The sequence below is a fragment of the Sinohyriopsis cumingii genome, chromosome 4 (assembly GCF_028554795.1).
Source record: "Sinohyriopsis cumingii isolate HCF-2022 chromosome 4, ASM2855479v2, whole genome shotgun sequence".
NCBI lineage: Eukaryota > Metazoa > Mollusca > Bivalvia > Unionida > Unionidae > Sinohyriopsis > Sinohyriopsis cumingii.
Window position 1 is genome coordinate 65,615,867 of NC_142964.1, and position 22,860 is coordinate 65,638,726.

Sequence of the window (22,860 nt, forward strand, 5' to 3'; positions counted from 1 at the left end):
TAATTCTTGGAAATTCTTTTACATTTCACATGACAACAATCATATCTCCTGCCACGAGACATACTTAAATTGGCATGTGATGTCCAATAAAGGTAATCATGTCCTTTCCAGCTTTTATTCACAAGAATCTGAATACTCCTTTTTATTCTTGTGTGTTGATTATTAACACTTTTGTAGAAGCTTATTTTCCCTTTTGTCTTAAACATGCATCGCTTTCTGGACGCCTTTTAAAAAAATTCTATAATCAACAGTTTGATCATGCAGACGCTTCGCCAGAAACAAATAGGTGCAGTTTAAAGCGTCTGGGGGGCTGTTGTAAAGTTAGTTTAGTTCCCTGACTAATTTCACTAATTCTAAGATGAAGCCTGGATCCAAATAAAACATGGATGAACCAATTATCTGGATTTTTCGACAACGATAATTTTTCCGTAGTTTTTGCTAGTATGCCATAAGTCTGTAGTTTATTGGTAATTTTTGCAAGACTTGTGGCAAAATCGTAAGACTTGGCAGGTCTGTACTAGGTGTGCCCAGTTAGTAAAGTAGTATAGAGTTGCACTCACAATCCAAATGCTGTGGGTTAGATACCCATCCATCGCGCTTGGAAAAGGCAATTGGCTCCCATTTCCTCTGTATGATATAGTCAGCAGTGGGTTAAAAATGCTTTTAAAACCAAGTACTAGGTATTTTCAATGTTAATTTTTATTTTCAGTAAATCTAATAGTACATTTTTTTATGAAATCCTCTTATCCCTATAAAGATCCTAACGATATAAGCAGTACTCATAGTATTACTGTATCAGCAGTAAATCACATCAGAGTAATTTTCCTATATGTAAAGAATATCTGTCTACAAAGGGCAATTTTTTAATGTCCACTGACTGTCCTTTATATGTAAATCTAATGCATTTGCAGGTTTACTGTACTTGCTTTAGATTTTAGTCCCTTCGTGAAAGAATCCCTTTAACTCTATGAAAGAAACACAAAATCAGCTGAACTCTTATCAAGTCCTTTTATTGTTTATCATCAATATATAACTTCAAACAAATCTTTCTTGGCATGAAATCGTTTCAGCCATAAATATTACTATCCTCAGTGTGTTAGTACAAGTCACTCGTATTTATATCAACTGTCTCTAAAATACAAAAAATCTTGTGTAATAACAAAACGATTCCTAGGATGTCTTTTAATTAAGCATTAAATGTTGTCAGGAAACTGGTCACTGTTTCTTTCAATTTGGCTTCATTCTGATCACTGATCTTGCCTTCTTCTCTAATGGCTTTAAGGAGGTCCTGCTTAGTGGCCCGAATGTGTTTCACAAATTCTTGCTCAAATGTCGTAATCTTAGATGGGTCCAGCTTGTCAAGGAGACCCCTGACACCAGCATATATCACAGCTACTTCCATAGGTACTGAAATCTGAAGATCAAAATGACATCAATGGTCTATCATTGATTTGCCCTGTGTCTAACAGTGCACTATGTAAGCATTAGTAGAGCATGACTGAGTCTGAAGATTACTAACCGAAGGGTCTAAAAAATCTTGACCATTTAGTCCTGGTCAGCAGATTTGAACTAAATTTAATGTGCAGGAAACCATTATATTCTCATCCGATTTACCTAGAATGTGACCTCAAACTTTCTTGACCTCAATGTCAAGATTTCTTTAATACCCATGTACAAGCCACCCCAACCCCCATTTCTGTCAAGGAACTTATTCAAAAATAGAAGTTATTCTGAAAAATCAATTTTTCTTCAAGCCAGTGACCTTGACCTTTGACCCTAAAATCATGCCTCTTTAAGCGGAGCCCTCTGCCAGCATTAGTCTAGAGTTAACCATTATGCAAAACAATTTATCTTCTTTCAGTGACCTTGGCCTTTCATTTTTTTATACCCCCATATGAACAAGTTTCTACCTTGCTACAAGTGCATGGCATCAATGAAGTTTTATCAAAGGTCTGGAATATAAAATAAATGTTAAAGTGAATAAGCCATATTGTTCCTTTCAGTGACCTTATCTTTTAACCTCTTGATCTCAAAATCAACAGGCCTTTTCCTTACTCCAAGCCATCCAAAGATTTTGATCCTGATATGTTATGTATAACTAATGTTATTGTACAGAAACCATTTTCTTCTTTCAGTGATCTTGACTTTTGACTAAAAAATTCATTATACTTTAATTCTAGTAACTGACTGAGTACCCCAGTTATTGTGCAAAAATGAACATGAGAACAGATGGGCAATGGACATAACAAAATATGCTCTGCCTCATCTCTGAAGGATACAAATTAGATATGCTTGTGAACAATGAAATATGAGCCAGAGAAATGAATTTAAATCTGAACTTTAAACAGTGAAACGTGAATTGTTGTTGATCAGTGATCTAATTTTCTGCAGTGTATGTAGCATGTTCAGATACATCTCACAAAGCTTCACAATTCCAGACAGTATGTATACAGTACGGAAATAACCCAAGCTAAATGCGAACACTTCCAAGGGAATGTTAAAGTAATGTAGGTGCATGTACAAAGTTACCCCCCCCCCCCATGTGGGTAGATGCTATGAAACCTCCCAGCTGTTGCACAGGATGGTAAAGATGCAGTGAGGATGTATGAATGTATATGCTTCTGTATGTGTGGACACTGATGCTGCATGAAGAATTTATCTTTTAACTCCAGAAAGGTAAGCTAAAAACACAAAACAGAGTTGTAGCAGACTGAAAATTTAATAGGGTAAACTAAATATGTACTTGAACACTCCGGTGGCCTAAGTGGTTAGAACATCTGCCTTGACTGTGGGTTCAAAACCCCAGCCAAGTTGTACCAAAGACTTTAAAAAATAGTACTAACAACTGCCTTTCTTGTCACTCGGCATTAAGACTCACTGCCAGGCTGGTGTTAGGACTGGTTGGCCTGGTGTCAGGATAATGTGACTGAGTGAAACATGATGATGCACATCTGAGGCATGATGCCCCAGTGCTGACCAATATAAACTGCCACATGGCAGACATCATTGTGATATGACTGGAAAATTGTTAAAGCTTCATTAAAGATACGAATCACACACTCATACACACACATGTACAAAGGTTAGCCAAATTTAATGTCTAAGTTATGTAGTTTTCTATCAGGTTAATCTTGCCTACAAGCTCTAAATAGCATACCTATGTCCAGATTGAGACAAGCAAACAAACATGCAGGACCAACTCAATATATCTCTGCTGCAAGCAGTGGGATTATACAAATGGCAATGAAAACACTGGCATATTTTGTACAGGGGCAGAATATAAGGCTTTTCAATGATCATGGAAAAGCAACAAACATAAGCATTATCTTAATTGTCAACTAAATTTGAAATTCATATTTTAAATACATAAATGTATCTTACCATACTGTCCCTGTTTAAGAAGCTCGGTGAGACGCACGCCTCTGTTCAGGAGGTTCTGGGTTGCCTGATCCATATCGGAGCCAAACTGGGCAAATGCTGCTACTTCTCTGTACTGGGCCAACTCCAGCTTCATGGAACCTGCAACCTGTATAAAAGCAATGATCTTAAATCATATACACAGATCATTATGGTCACCCAAGAACAGAATAATCAACAAACAAAAAAATATCCTTTGTCCTAACTACCAGTGACAACTCTGTCAAAACAACTCCCTCCCTAATCTTGGGAGCCAACAGCAGACCTAGTCACAAGTAACTGACTTGCAAAATACTACCCATAAACTTTTGGTAATCTAAAACATGTATTATATTGAACAGATTGAATTCTACACACAATATATGGCCTAGCCTATCAGCAAAATAATTTTGCTGTAAAAAGAACTTTTTTCCACATGCAGTTTCTTCATCAAGATTTGGCCTAATATATTTATAAGTGGTCTTCATCATGCAAATACAGGTACAAGATGACTGTGTTCTACCCAGTATGACAACCTCTCATCCCAAATCTGCAACCTATGAACCTAGTTAAGATAGACAAACCTGTTTCATGGCTCTGATCTGAGCAGCTGATCCTACTCTGCTGACAGACAGACCGACATTAATGGCTGGTCGAATTCCCTTGAAGAAAAGCTCAGTCTCCATGAAGATCTGTCCATCTGTGATGGAGATCACATTGGTTGGGATGTAGGCAGATACATCACCAGCCTGAGTCTCAATGACAGGCAGAGCAGTAAGGGAGCCACCACCATGGGCATCGTTCATCTTGGCAGCACACTCGAGCAAACATGAGTGGAGGTAGAATACATCTCCTGGGTAGGCTTCACACCCTGGTGGACGCCCCAACAGTAGAGACACAATATATGGCCTAGCCTATCAGCAAAATAATTTTGCTGTAAAAAGAACTTTTTTCCACATGCAGTTTCTTCATCAAGATTTGGCCTAATATATTTATAAGTGGTCTTCATCATGCAAATACAGGTACAAGATGACTGTGTTCTACCCAGTATGACAACCTCTCATCCCAAATCTGCAACCTATGAACCTAGTTAAGATAGACAAACCTGTTTCATGGCTCTGATCTGAGCAGCTGATCCTACTCTGCTGACAGACAGACCGACATTAATGGCTGGTCGAATTCCCTTGAAGAAAAGCTCAGTCTCCATGAAGATCTGTCCATCTGTGATGGAGATCACATTGGTTGGGATGTAGGCAGATACATCACCAGCCTGAGTCTCAATGACAGGCAGAGCAGTAAGGGAGCCACCACCATGGGCATCGTTCATCTTGGCAGCACACTCGAGCAAACATGAGTGGAGGTAGAATACATCTCCTGGGTAGGCTTCACACCCTGGTGGACGCCCCAACAGTAGAGACATCTGACGGTAGGCAAAAGCCTGAAATATGGATAAGATATCTGCAATATCACTAAGAAACCAAGTTCTTTCAAAAGATGTATAAAACCAAAGCATGGTAAATTTTATTCTGAGCTAAGCAAAAAATGGAACATTTACAAAAATGCAACAGACCAGAGAAAACCAAATAAAAAATATTTCTTCGATAATACTTACCCAATCATATCCTTACCTCTCCCCCTGCAGACTTGAGGATAGAGAATAAGCAAAAACAAACTCCTATGCATGTCACAAAAAGGCAACTAATCAGTGTTCCAATGCCCTGGCTGAGCTGTCCAGGAATGTTCAATGTATCCCCCCACCCCCTGTAATGACCAAGATGTAGGGATCTGTCAAGGAGGGAGGAGGGAAACTCTGGCAGTTTGCAGTGGAAAAATGACCATTGGAATCACTCAAAGTGCCAAAAATGCTAATGGAGGTGATCTTTCTGCCCTCGGATGCATCCTATGAAGATTTTCAAAGTTAGGTACTAGCTAGTGAAGGAATACTCAACAGGGCCAGAACAGGGGTGTACATCTGATGTGTTGTCCAAAGCTAGTCAAAGCAGGCCATCATTTTCATGTTGGTACTGTGTTCAGTGCTGATATGCTCTGGTTGTGGTACTATGTGCAACAGCAAGGTTGTTGGTGGTGGGGGGGATAAAGGCTGTCAAAGCTTGTTCACAACTAGTGATCTTTCTGTCAAAAGTGACTCAGTCATGAAGATGCTAAAAATTCAGGTGGTGTCAATGTCAATGCTGATAATGTCTTCATCCCAGTGCAAGCTTATCTTGGCTCTAGCAATAGCCCTGTCAATTACCTGGCCATAATGGTTGCCCTTCACTCTCCATACCAGTGTAGCCAACATCACAGTGCGATTCAAACAACAGACCATACAGCTTATACAGGTAGTGTGATCATCTCTGCCATTTTAAATCACTTCCTCTCCCCACCACATTTAAACCTACCCATCACTGCTGATACTTGTAATAAGCAAAAGCAAAACAACAGAGTATACAGTTAATAACCTACCAAGTTTTCACACTCGGCTTACAATAAGTACAACTATTAACAAATGTATGCTGTCTTAAACCAAACCCAATTTGTTGAAACCGTTAGTTTTGTTCAACTTGTCATGATTGTGATCTCAGACATTTAGACTATTATTCTATGGATTCTTTACAACCCTAACTGCAATCCATATGCAAAGTTTGTACAACAAACGCTATTCTGTAAAACCCATTTATCCTCGAGACACAATGATCTTTACCCCAAATGCAATTCATCCATAAAGATGGGTCTTTGTTATGTGGAACTAATGCTATGTGCAGAAACCATTATTGTTCTTGCAGTCACAGTTACCTAGGCCTTTGGACCTCAAAGTCAGTAGGCTTGTAGCTTACATACTGACCAGGAACAAATACAAGCCATGCATTAGTTAGTCCTGGTCTGTGCCATATAACTGAGATAACACTATATTAGCCATTCTGGTTTCAGTCAAACTGACCCTAACATGAACTTTTGATCCAAGAATCAATATGCTTCTACTTTACCCCAAGTATAAACCATCAACAAAAGTTTGTTCTCGATCTTTGATGCAGAACTAATATTGTGCAGAAACTATTTTTTTTTCTCTCAGTCATTGACATTGAAATATAACTTTTTTTAAAGAATGTTTTCTATAATTCCAAATGCAAGTTATCAACCAAGTTTGGTTGACATCTGTTAAGCAGAACTAATGTTGCTGTGTGGAAACCATTTTTCTTCTTAGCCACATTGACCCTGACCTTCTGAACCCCAAATCAAGATGATCTTCCTAACTTCAACATTATGCTTAATGAAGAGTACACATGATGTACAGGCAGATGATTACATAAATGCCAGTGATCACTATGTCAAGCTTTTGAGGCCCCACAACAAATGATGTTTCAGAAGATATCACTGTAATGAACTGCATGTACTAAAGAGCACAAGAGCACGCAATTATGACAGAACTTGTTTAACTTGCACAATGGAGTTTAACAGCATACTGATCAATGCTTCTAACAGCTTGGTGATCAATGCTTCTAATAGCTTAGTGACCAATGCTTCTAACAGCTTGGTGACCAATGCTTCTAACAGCATAGTGACCAAAGCTTCTAACACCTCAGTGATCAATGGTTCTAACAGCCTGGTGATCAATGCTTCTAACAGCTTAGTGATCAATGCTTCTAACATCTTTGTGAGCAATGCTTCTAACAACTTTGTGACCAATACTTCTAACAGCTTAGTGACCAAGACTAATTTAGGGGGAATTTAATTATATGGCTCCTTTTAAGTGACTCCTCTCAGTCTCGCTGATCAAGTACTATTACTTCATCTCTGTGTGTAACATGCAAATACACTGCTTACCTTACGTTGTATGCCATTATGTTATGAAGATGACTTTCAAAAACAAAAAATTATAATACAGAAAAATAAACAATTTGATTTTGCTGCTGCAGAAGTGATACATGTGAACATACCTACAGTACACACAAAGTGTACTGTCCACTAATATCTGTATAGTATTTACTTTAGTATACAGTGAAATCTCAAGTATTTACAGGTGGAGACAAGAATAAGGTACACCATGCTGTCAAGTAAAAAACTTGATCTATGACCTTTGAAGTAACCACCTGCATTAAGTTCTCTAGAGATCTATAGGTAATTCACAAACTAGCCACATAAAAGCTACTAGTGAAGTGCAGTTCCATGCAAATTAGGTTTGTTGAAAAAAGTACAGCGAGACTGGAGATTTCAAATGCCAAGTTCACCAAACTACACACAACAGCACTCTCCACCAGCATGAGTGAAATATGGTCAATACACTTTGTGTGCACACATGTGCCATTGATTGCTAAAACAGACAAGACTAGAAGTTTCTTTGCATTTACTGTAATCATCTATAATAAGTTTTCTCCCTTGCACAGATCAATAGGCAAAGTGTGCACAAAATAAGACCTGCAGTGATGGTTTATTATTATGTGCCAACATTACTGATATTCATCTTGTTTGCGATCCTATTTCACACAAAGTTAGTAACTTGGAGATACAATAATGAATGAAGTGCACAACTTGAGCACTGTAACTTTAATAGAATACAGGACAAGAAACCAAATAATGCTGGTACAGTATCAATGTACTTTTCGAAAATCTAAATGCAGCTGCAAATTGAATATGTTGTGTTTAATTCATAATTTGTATCATTTCCAGTCAGTTTTTCCAATCTGTGTTTCAATAAACAACATAAAAAGTACAAATATTTTACTGTTAATAAAACAACCTGTTTATGTTCTATACATTGGCTGTAATTATCATTATTAAACATATGGTTTTACATAATAATAACTAGTAACAACAATGTCATACTTTAAATGCTAAAACTTAACAAGTGAATAAAAATGAGCGAATAATATAAAAATAATTAACCAAACTAATGAACAAAATTGAACAAAATGCATGAAAAGAATGAAAAAGAACATGGACAATAATGTTTAGCAGTGATAAACACTGATATGATTAGTAACTGAAAATTACTAAATGGTAATTGCCAAATGTAATTTAAACATGAGAATGGAAAACTTACTAAACATACTCAAATAATTTTCTTTTTCTTACTACCTTTGACGGCATCAATTATATTTATAAATATGAAATTATGCTTCAACTTTAAGCATTTAGGTAATGGATTTTGTAAATTTGACCACTGCTACATACCCAAGAGCATGCAACCAAATCAACTATAAGCAGTCAGGGGGAAATCAGTTTTATATGCAAAATTATTAAGCACTTTGCTACCACTGCCTTAAAAAACAGCTACTACATTATCTAAGATATTATCTCACAGTCAACTAAATTACCTATATAGTTACCAAATTTTGATTTGGCAATACCTCATAATAAAACTCATAAAAAGTATTTATGAAATACAGTACTTTTCAATTACAAAAAAAAAATATTTTCAGCAGTAATAATAATTCATTGTGTCCCCTTTCAGTCCATTTTAAGTTCCTTTTATGTTCTTGTTTTAATGCAATTCATTCAATTTTTGGCTCTATTAAATTCATTTCTTGTTAATTTTGTACATTTTTCCTCATTTTCCTTTACTAATGGTGATTAGGTATTTTTTCCTTTACTGATGTTATTAGGTATACCTTACTTTGAGCCACATAACCTTTAAAAGCCTTCCAATATAACCCAATAATATTGGTCAGAGCACTGACAGAACTTGATGATTACTGTATACAATTTATATGTAAGTAACTTAGGCAATTCAAAGCAATTTGGTCCACATTATTTTAATGTATCTAAACAAAAAATGTAAACATTGTTCAAACTACCCCACTGTAAACCCGCATTAACACCGCCAACTATACCAAAAGCTTTCTGGTAAGTCATAGGTGATTTAAAAAACAAACTCTAAGAGCAGGTGTCTGGTGGGGCTCCCAGAAAGAACCTATTTTGCCATTAGGCATAAATATATGATATCCCTGTCATCACCAAGCAGTGTCACTCTAAGTCCCATACAGTATTACAAAAAATTTACATTGGCTAGTTAGGCTTCACCTTAGAAACTTCTCCCAATTTACCTACTCTGTTTTATCCAGCATGTCTTGACTTTCTCCCTTATCCAGAAGGCACATTAGTGACTGTTTGACAACCTTACCACTGGGTTTGTGGAACTGCAAGTTCCTTTCAATACAGCAAAACTTCTAAAATCAGTTTTAAAGAAAACCAAAACAAGACCAGAAATGTGTCATATCATGCAGATGCCCTTGCCAATAAGAAGCAATTGATGGGTGCAGTTTTAAGTAAAAAATTAAGGGCAATAATTCTGTCAGAATTTGCTGAAATAAGGAAAAGATAACTTGACCTAGATATTTAAAACGTGAAGCCTTATACTGCAATTAATTTGAAATCACGAAGCCCTTCAAGAGGAAATTTTATGTAAACGAAAACAAAACTTTGGCAACAACTCCATTAAATGTTCTTTGAAAATGCTGAAAAGTGAACTTCATTGAGATTTCCTAAGTTTTAAGCCACATATTATTTCAGGATTGAATCAAGTCATTCAAAAGTTTCTGAGATATGTGAAGCAGCATGACATTATGTGACTTGATGGACACAATTTTATAGACATGGCAGCAGCTTCAATAGCTTATACATTCTGTTCATGCATACATTCACTTAGGTAATAAGGGAAAGAACTGAACATAAATTCTCTCATACTTTGTTAGATCTCTCCCCCTTGTCACAGACCAGGCATAGTTGGAGCATGACATCATGTCTTCATAAACTTGAAGAGTATTATAACAAAGCCTAATCAACATTATGTTTATATACAACAGCTGATCAACAAAAAAGACTACAAGCTATATTATAAATAAATATAAATATTGCTTCTCTACCCTAATAGGATATACATTAGCTACATGCTGTATAATGTGTGCAATTATTGCATGAAAAGTTGTTATGGGAGGGAACTCTATTTTTCTAAATTGTTTATTAAATTAACTCACCATCAGCTCTTGCCAGCAAAGCTGGAAATCAACCACTCATTTGACAGGAATGATTTTTTTCATTAAAATTGTTAATGAAAGATTAATGTTAAGAATAAACTATTATAGCAAAATAAAAACAAATTCTCTAACTCTACTAATTAACAGAGTTCATCATAAATTATGAGAATCATGAGAATTAATGTAAGTGAAATAACCTGTGTTTATGGACCATTTAATTCTGAATAGTGAAGTACATGTGACTGAACCTACGGCACACTGGTGACAGCGATAACAAACAGCACAGATGGAAAATAGCATGTGAGTGATAATCGAAGGGTGTAGAAATTGATTTACAATATGTACTTGCTAATAAGTCAAGTCAAAATGCAAACTGCACAGACTCAGATCTTGCATCATATAATGCGCTGGCAGATCTGAGTCTGTACAGTTTGTTAGGAGTAACCAGTAAAACAAACAATATGTACCCTGGTCTTCAGACGCATTATGCCAAGGTAGATCATGATCTTTGTTGTTAGCAATTTGACTAGACTTACAAGCGAGTATATACGGTATGTAGTGTCACGGAATGGTGTAAATGTTGTTAATTAAATACATGTACTCGGGTTTCGTTTCTTTTCTCTGTACAACGATACCCGAGGGTGATTATAATATGGTCTATGTATTTCGAAATCGTGAGTACGATTTGTCCTGTGCCACACGTGCAAGGTGCTTTTGATAAAGAATAACGAAAATTCTAAAGGTATAAATACGTTACTACATGTAAAGGACCTTTACAATTCTAATGGTTTTGTCAGCAAGCAGCCTGCTAAAAGGATTCGCTCAACTCCAGCTGTAGGGGTAGGTAATTTTTGGGTTTTAAGTGATAACTAGTGTATTACCATATTTGCCTTTGCATGTTTGTTATAGTTTTCTTTACATACCATAATGCGTGCATTTTTTATTCTTGTTGCGACGTAGTGCAGGACTTATATTGGTAATGTAAAGCTACATTTTTTAAAAGAATTGTTTACTATTGTCTTATCAAGCAGGGTTAGGTTTACTATTGAACCTCTGTTTTGTAATTGCCATAATAATATAATCTTTTTTACCATGTATAACGTCCTTACGTTATGTCTGTATCAAGTGTAGTACACTGTATCGGGTATATTTTCAGCTGAGTGTGAGTGAGGTTTTGATGGTAGGAATATCCGGGGTGTCCGGTGTTGTCCGAGGGTAGAAACGTCCGTGTGTCCGGAGCGTTTAAGGTGCCGGAGCGTCTAATGTCTAGCGTCCGGAGTGTCCAGAGGGACTAAGGTGACCCAGCTGTAGAGCCGTCAAAAGACCAGGGGGTCCGGAGGGTCTAATATTTCAAGTGTCCGGAGGGTCTAATATTTCAAGTGATCATAGTATTCCGAGGGTCCGGAGTCTATATTGGTTGTGAAATTGATTCAGAGGAGCTGTGGAGCGGATATGGTGCACGGGTAACGGAGTGCATCTCCACACATGTATTTTTAGCTGTATGCTAATTTTGGGTTAGTAAGACCCAGTGTATTATTCAGGACTGGAAGGATAGATTGTATATCCGTTCTTGTTTAGTGACATAATTTCGCTACCTGAGCGAATACATTTTTTTTACTATGTGTAAACACTTACATTGTTTACTATTTGAGTGAACTATATTCATTTTTCCATTATTGAATCATTTGTGAAATCATTATCCTGTATTTTAGGGTTACTGAACTAAATTTATTTGTATATTTTTTCCATCTTTGAAACTGTGCGTTTTTATGTTAAATAGATCCAATATTTGGATTATAAATACGCACACATCTTCATAATCCACTACTCATATAAATCGCCATATTAAACCATATATCTGTATCGTCAAAACGTGTTCTGTTGTTAATCCGAGATATCCCACCCGGTTATCTTGTTACATGTAGTTTAAGTGACCAGATTTCTGATGGATAACTGTACTTAGAGTGATTATCCAAACCAAGCGATCATTTTGCTCCATTATTAGGAACAAGTATGACCAGTATGCAACAGTAATAATGGATCTAGCATCTAATATCTAGGCAATAGCCCACCACATTAATAACTTCCAAAAGTCTCCTACAGAATCATTGTGTGCTAAATAGCACTATATTATACATGTCTTGTTTATGGACAAAACAACTTCATGAGCACAGAAAAAATCTGGGTGCCTCAATATTTGATTCAAATGAGCAAAGAATCATCCCTTGCCACTTACAACAATCCTAAATAAGGAAGTTGAGAGTTTTCACTCCTAGGATTCAAGTAATTAAAAATTACTTTACAGAATTGAAGTCCTTAATGACCTCAATAGACCAATACAAAATATTGATAATCATGCAATTTAGACATGTTACTCACACGATTATTTTAATTAGTAAAAAGTATGATAGTGATTATTTATGACTTGCCTTCAAATTAATGACTTTATATGAGATGATGACGATAATAACCACAATCTGTATCTTTATTCTTGCTACATATGTTGTTCAACAATCGAAGTTATATTCATTATTACATAATTACATTACAACAATGATCTGCACTGATCCAGTAAATGGTTAACTGTTAAAATTAAACTCACTGACGCATTAACACTATAACTGTATGGGATCAGAGACCAAGCTTTCTTCCGTCATTCTGCCTTCCATTGTGGACATGTATGGGCATCCATGTATTGATATTACAGTCTTTTGTCAACGTTTCAAAAACATATCCAATTAATATCAAACTAGTGCCGATTTCAAACATATCCAATTAATATCAAACTAGTGCTGATTTCAAACATATCCAATTAATAACAAACTAGTGCCGATTTCAAACATATCCAATTAATATCAAACTAGTGCCGATTTCAAACATATCCAAATATCAAACTAGTGCCGATTTCAAACATACATATACTCACTTATAAGTTAAGTCAAACTGAAAACAAAGATCGTGATCTGCCATAGCATAATGTGCCTGCAGATCAGCACATGATGCACTGACAGATCTGGGTCTTTGCCATCTGCAATTGGACTCATAATCAAGTACATACAGCAAGTGGGATCATTACTTTCTTCAGTCATTCATAAAGTTTCTCCATTTTTGTAATGCCACAATGTCTTAAAGGGCCAATGTATCCCCAAACAGTTTCTGATTGGACAAACTCTTGACTGGAAGGACTTAAAATAGAAGGGAACAGCTGGTTGAATAAATTCATTAATGTTATCCATAACAGTAAATAATAGTAAAATCAATGTACAGTTGACAGAATAAAAAGAAGGCTGGCATTTTGCTGCCATCTGGCAGTTTAGAAAACCCCTCTTAAGACAGTACATGACCAATTAAATTCCTTGTATTTTTCCTCCTTCTTATATATATATATATATATATATATATATATATATATATATATATATATATATATATATATATACATTGTTATGAAATTCAGTGCATTATTTATAAGTTTTGATGCACCAAAACTATCATGCTTATGTTAGGCACTAACCTGGACAAAACAAATATGAAGAAAAAAAACAACAGCATATTTTATGTTGCATTTTATAAAAGTAGAACTGTTTTATTTAAATTAAACCACTGTTAATTTTAGTGCAAATGGTCTTTCTGGAACTGAGATAATCACACCTGTTGATTGGTCATCCTAATCAAAAGCAACAAGGCTGAACTTAATAATAATAATAATAATAATAATAAAGACTATTTAGAAAAGGTAACTCAATTAGTTGCATTTTATAAAAATAGAACTGTTTTATTTAAATCAAACCACTGTTAATTTTAGTGAAAATGATCTTTCTGGAACTGAGTTAATCACACCTGTTGATTGGTCATCCTACTGAAAAGCAACAAGGCTGACTCAGTTAGTTACAGAACTAATCTACCTTGAGGCCTTCTATCTGTTATGTACAATATATACAAGATGTGAAGAATCTGGCTTGACACTAGATAATTAAGTGATTTTAAAAATTAAAGTACCAAGCCTGGAACATAAACTTTTTATTTTCTGTTCAGACTTTAATCCTGCTTTCTCTTGAAAGCAAGTAACATTCTTCACTGATTACCAAAATCTCCAGGAAAAATCTCTGAGATCTGAGAAAAACATAAATGACAGAGAGACCACAACAGCATGTAGTAACAGCTGATTCACACAAATAGTATTGTGATATGTGTTCAAGCTACCATGTTTGTTTCTCTCCTAAAAACCTTGAAACTATACAACACGTACAATAATGCAAAGTATTACCCTGCTATCCATACCTTAAAATTGCATGTGATACCCTAGACATAACATATAATCAACACTGCAATATCAAAGTAACAATGAAATTTTAATTTAATTTATAAAAGTACACTTCAACACTTCTAATCTGAGATTTTTAAAACAAAAGAAAACATCTGTGTAATTTCTATATCTGTGTTCAGTACGTATTTTTAACTTACCAGCCAGGTGGCCAACAGGAAAGTAAGGCTGTGGTTGAGTATAATGCTTCATAGGAAACTCTCCACTTACCTGTGTAGGTCGAAAAACAATGTGTTCTCCACCTCCTTCAGTTGTAGGCTGAAAAAGAAATACATAAGCAAGGTTGAGGTCTGTGCATCAATATTTTTTATTTTTTATTTATATGGCTCAGATCCGAGAATATGGTACGAAGTTATATATTATGACCACAGGCAACTTAATGCTTTATTGCTACCACATTTTAAAATTTCCTTAGTCAATGTTATTGAAATCTAATGATCTTAGGCATGATATGTTATTCAATGCTGTAATCTGAATAACTTCAATGAAGATAACCTTCATTAACAATATCATCATGGAAATTGTTATTGAAACATTCAAAACCAACAAAGTAAAACTGACCAATCTTCCAAAAGCATTCAAAACCAACAAAGTAAAACTGACCAATCTTCCAAAAGCATTCAAAACCAACAAAGTAAAACTGACCAATCTTCCAAAAGCATTCAAAGCCAACAAAGTAAAACTGACCGATCTTCCAAAAGCATTCAAAACCAACAAAGTAAAACTGACCAATCTTCCAAAAGCATTCAAAACCAACAAAGTAAAACTGACCAATCTTCCAAAAGCATTCAAAGCCAACAAAGTAAAACTGACCAATCTTCCAAAAGCATTCAAAACCAACAAAGTAAAACTGACCAATCTTCCAAAAGCATTCAAAACCAACAAAGTAAAACTGACCAATCTTCCAAAAGCATTCAAAACCAACAAAGTAAAACTGACCAATCTTCCAAAAGCATTCAAAGCCAACAAAGTAAAATTGACCAATCTTCCAAAAGCATTCAAAACCAACAAAGTAAAACTGACCAATCTTCCAAAAGCATTCAAAGCCAACAAAGTAAAACTGACCAATCTTCCAAAAGCATTCAAAACCAACAAAGTAAAACTGACCAATCTTCCAAAAGCATTCAAAACCAACAAAGTAAAACTGACCAATCTTCCAAAAGCATTCAAAACCAACAAAGTAAAACTGACCAATCTTCCAAAAGCATCTTGGGTAAGATTAAGTCTTCTGAACAGTATCAATGAATTACGGTCTCCTGAGTGGTAACAAGCTCAGACAATTGGATTCTGGATTATCTCACTAATATGCATCACCCATTATTGAACCCATACAAGATCTATAAAACCCGTATTGCAATTGTCATCCAAATCGAATCAGAAATATGGCTTCCAGAAGCAAGCTTTGCCAATCAGATACAAAATCTCCTCATTAATATGCATGTATCTGGTTCATTATTAAACTCGTCTGACATCTTTAATTGAAACTGGAGTCCGCATGGATGAAGAGGGCATTATGATTTATCATCTAGCATACACTCAACTCCAGGGGAGTGGCTAGACATCATTATGTCCCTTAGTTGTGAAGAGGGCATAGGAGCATCCTGTGTACTAAGTGCTATTAATTGTAGATGGGAGACAAGATCACCAGTCAGCCCAGGTGATGTAACACCTCTAGCCTTCATAGCTGATATGACCTGGTGAGGGAGTGATGGTGGGGCATGAACTGCATCATCAGGTCAACTCTGCCAGGTATGGTCCACAAGCACACATGGATATACAAGACCAATGACCCTGAGGTGGAAGGCCTCACATACTGTAAGGATTATTTGGGATAATAGGGAAAGGGGGAATACTGATCCAATCCCCTTCCCTAGTCTGAGACTGGTGGGAAGACACCAAATCATCCACAGGATGGGATGGTAGAGACAGGTACTCAGTCCGTACCCTAGCCCATTAGCATGATGCCATTGAGCGATAATCAGGGAGTAAATAATACTAAATTGATTCATCATTCAAAAAGGTGCAGTGCTGATCCATAAAATGCTACATGCTGCCCTTAAAATATTGGAAGTGCTGCATCACCTCCCATGCTAGAAGGAAGAACATGCTTCCCTGAATATGAGAATGTACAGTATACCATATTCTTAATAGAAGGGATCAACATGATGCGATGGACATAACATATGTGGTGTGCCACATCCCTAATGGAAGGAGCAACATGCTACTATGGATATAACGTGTGTGATGACCACCTCCCTAATTGTTATTATCATGTGCAATGCGTGCTCAGTAAATTTAACACTATCATCATCAGAAAGATGTAGAGCCTGTAGTCCACCTGGGAACTTTGCCAGTGGACAGTTGTTCATGATGTGTGACATGGTCTGAAGAGCTAGTGACCTGGCCCCATCAAACAAGGTTGACACCTCCCTAATGGGAGAGTGTTGCTGTTGTTGTTGTGGGGTTTAACGCCATTTTTCAGCGCACAATAGGCTATGCATGGCGGCCAGTATTATTGGTAGCGGAAGAACCAGGGAAAACCCAGGGAAGAACCACCAACCCACAAGAAGCTACTGTCAAGGTTTCTCACATACCCACATTCTTCTTCGAGATTATTAACAAGCTAATGTCAAGGAACAAACCAACACCACTTCCAACTACCTTCTCTCCAGTCTTCCTTCTGGCCATGTTTGCAAATTTCTTCAGTGACAAAGTACAAACCATCAGAGATAAGCTTGACACCACAATTTCAATTGACTCGTCGTCACCATACAGTTGGGATAGAGAATTTGTGCGGCAACCATTAGCAGCATTTGAACCTGTCTCTATGGATTTCGTACGTACAATCGTGATGAAGAGTACACCAAAGTCATGTGAACTTGATCCAATTCCAACATCACTGCTGCTTGAGTGCTTAGATCCAGTATTGCCTTCACTAACTGATGTTATTAATACCTCTCTCTCATCCGGGGAATTCCCATCATTTTTCAAAACTGCCACTGTAAAGCCTCTGCCGAAGAAACCAACACTAGACCATAACGATTTAAAGAACTACTGCCCAGTTTCCAATCTCCCATTCATATCAAAAATCTTAGAAAAGGTTGTTCTATCCCAGCTTGTATCTCATCTAAATTCAAAGTCTTTTTAGCAATGTACAATCTGCATATCGCCCTTGCCACAGTACTGAAACTACTCTTCTAAAAGTAGTTAATGACATTCTCTCTGCATTAGATAGCAGAAAGATTACAGTCCTCACCCTCCTTGATTTGTCTGCAGCATTTGACACAATAGACCATGATATATTACTTCACAGTCTCCAGCATGTATTTGACATTCATGATACAGCCTTACTGTGGTTCAAGTCCTACTTGGTCAACAGGACACAAATTGTATCTGCAAATGGAATACACTCCAGCCCAGTTGATCTATGTTGTGGTGTTCCATAGGGGTCTGTTCTTGGACCTGTTCTCTTCATTCTGTACACTCAGCCGCTCTCAAGTGTCATAGATCATCATCCAGTGTCTCACCAATCGTACGCTGATGACACCCAAATATACAAATCTAGCCACCCAACTGAAGTTGATGCTACCATCCAAGGTGTAGAGAGGTGCATTTCTGATGTGAAATCATGGATGACACGGAACAAGCTGCAGATGAATGATGATAAAACTGAGGACATTCTGATCACAACACAAAGGCTTTCTCATTCACATCCTTTACCTCAAACAATAAATATCTGCAACACCAACATTAAATTCACACAATCAGTACAAAACCTAGGTGTTACTCTGGACAGTACTCTCACATTGCACCAACATGTCATGAACATATGCAAGGCTGCATATCTTGAGCTGAGACGCATCAGCTCAATTCACAAATATCTTTCAGTTGATGCCACTAAAACACTTGTGTGTTCATTAGTACTTTCAAGACTGGACTATTGTAACTCAATTCTGTCTGGTTCATCTCAATATCTACTCCAGAAACTTCAAAACACAGCTGCTCGGATCGTACTAAGAGTACCACTACCACGATCAGAGCACACCTCCCCGCTGCTCTGGATCCTACACTGGCTATCCATTCAATCCAGAATCAAACACAATAATTTCTCCTCTGTGCTACGTTTCACTGTCTGACTCTAGTCCAACATACCTATCCAATCTCACTCATGTGTACACACCAGCAAGATACTTACACTCCTCTTCTGACAATCGTATACTCATTATTCCCACTATGAAAACAAAGTCATATGGACAGCGTTCTTTTGCATACCAAGGCCCAGCAATGTGGAATGAATTGCCCACTGAACTTAGACACAAAGACACAGTGATCACATTCAGAAGGGCTCTCAAAACTCACTTATTTCAACTGCAAAAACAAACTTAAAGACCTAATGTTTCCTACCTGAAATATTCAGCATGTTCTTTATTTTTTAATGCTTTTCTAATTTCATGGTGTTTGTTTTTGTAATAATATTATTATATGCTTTTTAACTTATAGCTGTTGTCTAATGTTGTATTTTAACCTTTTGAAACAAGAATTATAAATCATTTTATACTGTTTCAATGCACATGTTCAATAAGGTTTCCAACAGCTGTAATTTTACACTCACTGCCTTAAATCGCTATGTGAGGTAACTAAGGATAGAGAGAAAATAGAGAAAATGCATAAGGTATTCAAACAATAGTAATACTGAAAGTGAAAGAAAAAAATAATACAAATAACAGTATATGAAAATTAAATTTAATACTTATTCAAATTGATCCCTCATTCGAGTACAACTGTTGTCGAAACATTTAAATCCTTCTGAAAGCACATTTCATTTTATCCATGCATTTTTAATCCAAAAGAACATCAATCCTGTAAAATACTTTAACTGTTTCTTGAAACACTATTATTAATGAAACACTATGTATATACACTAATTACAGCAGAGTATTAAAGCTCACACGTCACAAATTTTTGGAAAAAGCCATTGCATTAACACCATGTCAATCAAGTCTCATGGTACTCACAAATGCTTCTCAGGTAAATAACCCCCAAATTGCTGAATTAAACAAGTCCAGGTTTCTCAAAACTACTGATAATTATGTCCGATCTTTCACTCATTGTCATGTGAGCTGCAATTATCCATTCAGCATCGATTGGCTTGATTAATGAGGTTGCACTGTTTAATAAGACTGTGCACTGATCATCACCAGTAATATCTTTTTCTGTAATGGTGTCCATGACCTGTTTAGCATACCACTTGTGGAAGTGTGACTTTAATTCTTCTTTAATAACCAATTGGCTGTGTTGGCTTCCTTTTGATATTGGATTCTTTTTGATGTAGAGCACTCAAACAAAAATATGGCAAATGTGATTAATCTTGACATGTGTTTTATTTGTGCTCATAGAGATGGAAGTATTGTTTTAAGTGTTGTTGGCTGTGTCGGCTTCAACTCATGTTATTCACTTGGTCAAAAACACTGTGTAAGTATTGAACCTGCCATGTCTATGTTTTGTGCTCATACAGGTGGTACTATTGCTTTAAACATGAAAGTGACCGCCATTTGATTCGGCATAGTTTTATTCTTTTGTATTCTTTATTTTGGGTATTTGTTGAGGTTAAACCATGCAATTAAATACCTACTAATATGCAAACTTTGACAGGCAAAACCACGAATTTAAGTACCCATGAAAATGCCTTTTGTTTTACAAAACCGCGAAAATTGAGCCCAATGGAAATAAATGATACTACAGTATATGAAAAGACACATTTGATATGTATAAATATATTAGGCACATTACCAGCATATACTTAAACAACTGTCATATATTCATCAAAGAATTACCCTAAAATAGGTTACAATTTGGAATATACCAGTAGATCACCAAGATCATCATTAATTCATGTTAGTTTTGTGTTTGAGCTTCAAGCAAAATCATAACTGACTACACAATATTCATTTCACTTTTGCTTTTGGCAAACTGGTTGTTTTGGTAGCTCCTTTTGCTTGTACCTGGTGGGATTGCCAAAAAAATATGATAACACAAGGCCCCTTCTAATTTCGGATCAGATCCCTCCTGTATTCTAAATGAGGTCCCATCGGGCATGTCAAAAATAAATAATTTGTCTGAGAAAACATCAACTCTGCTGATGAAATGCGGAAATTTAGAGTCCGACAGTGAAACGTAGCACAGAGAACAAATTTTGTGTTTGATTCTGGATCGAATGGATAGCCAGTGTAGGGTACAGAACAGCGGGGAGGTGTGCTCTGATTGTGGTACTTTAATCAGTGAGAGAAAGATTCGAATGGACCATATACAGTTGACAAGATCATATGAATGCCTGGTTTGTTTTGCCTTTATTCAAAATCTAGGCGATTCTGGTCCTCGAAGGAATTCCATCAGAGGCTACTCAGCAAGTCGCCAATACCTTCTCGAGGACAGTGTTCGCCACAATGTTCAAGAACTGACAAGCCGTACAAGAACCTGCTAAGCAGACTGACACGTAACAAATAATGATTTTAAGATCAAATAAATTATCTGTATATACCAACATATCTTTTTACAAAATATTTACACAATCAATGATTAAAACTCAACTGTCACAGCAAAGTATTATAGTAACGTTACCTCACGACTTGGAATTAATTTATTCTTGGGTTTGTTGTACATCGCTGTCAAAAAGTCTGTATATGAACTGTTACATTTAAATTTATACACTTCATTTTAGTTACGATACCATAACGATTTTTGGTAAACTGTCCTCTTGAAGTTTATGGATATTTCCCACAACATCCATTAAATATCAGAATGCAACTTCAGAATGTGAATGCCGCCATTTTGAATCCAAGGAAGCTATTGAACCGCGCTTGCGTAGTTGCCCATAGTTTATCCAGACTGCTTCAAAACAAGTATAACGTTAGCCATACAATTATAACGTGCCTTGACCGAAATGTACCCAAAGCTAAACGTACTTAGGTCAATAGTACCCAAGTCAAAACGTAATCAAGTTAAAAAAACAAAAAGGACCTGTAAATGCTGAAACTTACCCAAGTCAAATCGTACTCATAAATAAAAGCTTTACCTAACCAAAATTAACCGATTAATGCGATTTGTTATAAATAAATTATAATATTTTTTGCTGTTCTCCCACCAAATTAATACAAGCAAAAGTATATTATCATAGGTATAAAGTATGCCATTATAATTTGGGCCAATTCAGCTTTGGCCTCCTTATTTATGCAGCTGATCAGCTTGAATCATCAGTGATAACTTTTTTTCTGCTTCTCTTTCTGTTAAACACCGGAGAAGTTAAAGATGGATATAAAATATTTAGCTGCATTACAATCTATTTATTTATACAAAAATTAAACCTTTACATTAATCAGATCAGCGTTTAGCGACAAAATGAACTAGAAAATATTATTACCTACCTACAATAATCGACCTAAATCCAAATAAACTTTCGGCAACTTTTTATCATAAGCAGCGATTACATGATGTTGCCAGCATCATAACTTTACCACGTTCATTGCTGTGATTTTCGCAGGAATGGTAATTATGCTTTAATAAAGAAAGAAAAAAAACAAAAGTTTAATTGTCTTGCAATAGGTGCTCTTGCAGCTGTTTGCACGTTAACGCTATAAACTGATTTTTTTAAAAAATGATCATATTTAGCGCTCACCGAAAAGTAAATTGGAAATATACGCTAAGACAACAGCAAAATCCCACCTAAGTCCAATTTAATTTGTAACGCTTTTTATGTTCTCCTTTCAGCATTTATTCATCATGAGAAATTAATTGTCACAGTATTCTAGTTGCGTATACATGGGGTGGGTGGGTAACAAAGACATGACATTTGCTTGATATATATCAACTGCATTGTATTGTAATAAATTTGGAGTTTGCGCATTTGGTTATAGCGCCCCGTTTTAAGGAATTCTTAGATTTTTGTGATTACTGGTCTGATTATTGGAATTTGGTGCAATAGAAACATATTCCTTAACCCGAAATAATTAGCCAATTACTAGGTACAAACGTCACGGAGTAAAGTGTTAGTGAGTTTCCATGATGCCATGGTTCACTAGTAGTGAATTCAGGTCAAAACCGAATGAGTGTCCCTGTCGTACCATAGTCCCTATTAAAATTTAGTGGTGTACTTTGGTGGTGTGACAGCAG

The 22,860-nt window shown here is 36.2% G+C and overlaps 2 protein-coding genes across 2 annotated transcripts; both read right to left on the bottom strand.

The window, feature by feature from the left end:
• Positions 1 to 994: 994 nt before the first annotated feature.
• On the bottom strand, positions 995 to 4,277 carry LOC149801356 (ATP synthase F(1) complex subunit alpha, mitochondrial-like). The gene is made up of 3 exons (XM_089955418.1): positions 3,981 to 4,277; positions 3,382 to 3,526; positions 995 to 1,414 (listed from the first exon to the last, which is right to left on the bottom strand). The coding sequence occupies exons 1-3, from the start codon at positions 4,200 to 4,202 to the stop codon at positions 1,359 to 1,361; spliced, it is 423 nt and encodes a 140-aa protein (XP_089811544.1). The 5' UTR covers positions 4,203 to 4,277; the 3' UTR covers positions 995 to 1,358.
• A 67-nt stretch (positions 4,278 to 4,344) lies between these two features.
• On the bottom strand, positions 4,345 to 21,519 carry LOC149801357 (uncharacterized). Its single transcript, XM_089955417.1, has 3 exons — positions 21,313 to 21,519; positions 14,905 to 14,952; positions 4,345 to 4,834 (listed from the first exon to the last, which is right to left on the bottom strand). Exons 1-3 carry the CDS (start codon positions 21,352 to 21,354, stop codon positions 4,487 to 4,489), a joined length of 438 nt encoding a protein of 145 aa, XP_089811543.1. The 5' UTR covers positions 21,355 to 21,519; the 3' UTR covers positions 4,345 to 4,486.
• Positions 21,520 to 22,860: the final 1,341 nt, after the last annotated feature.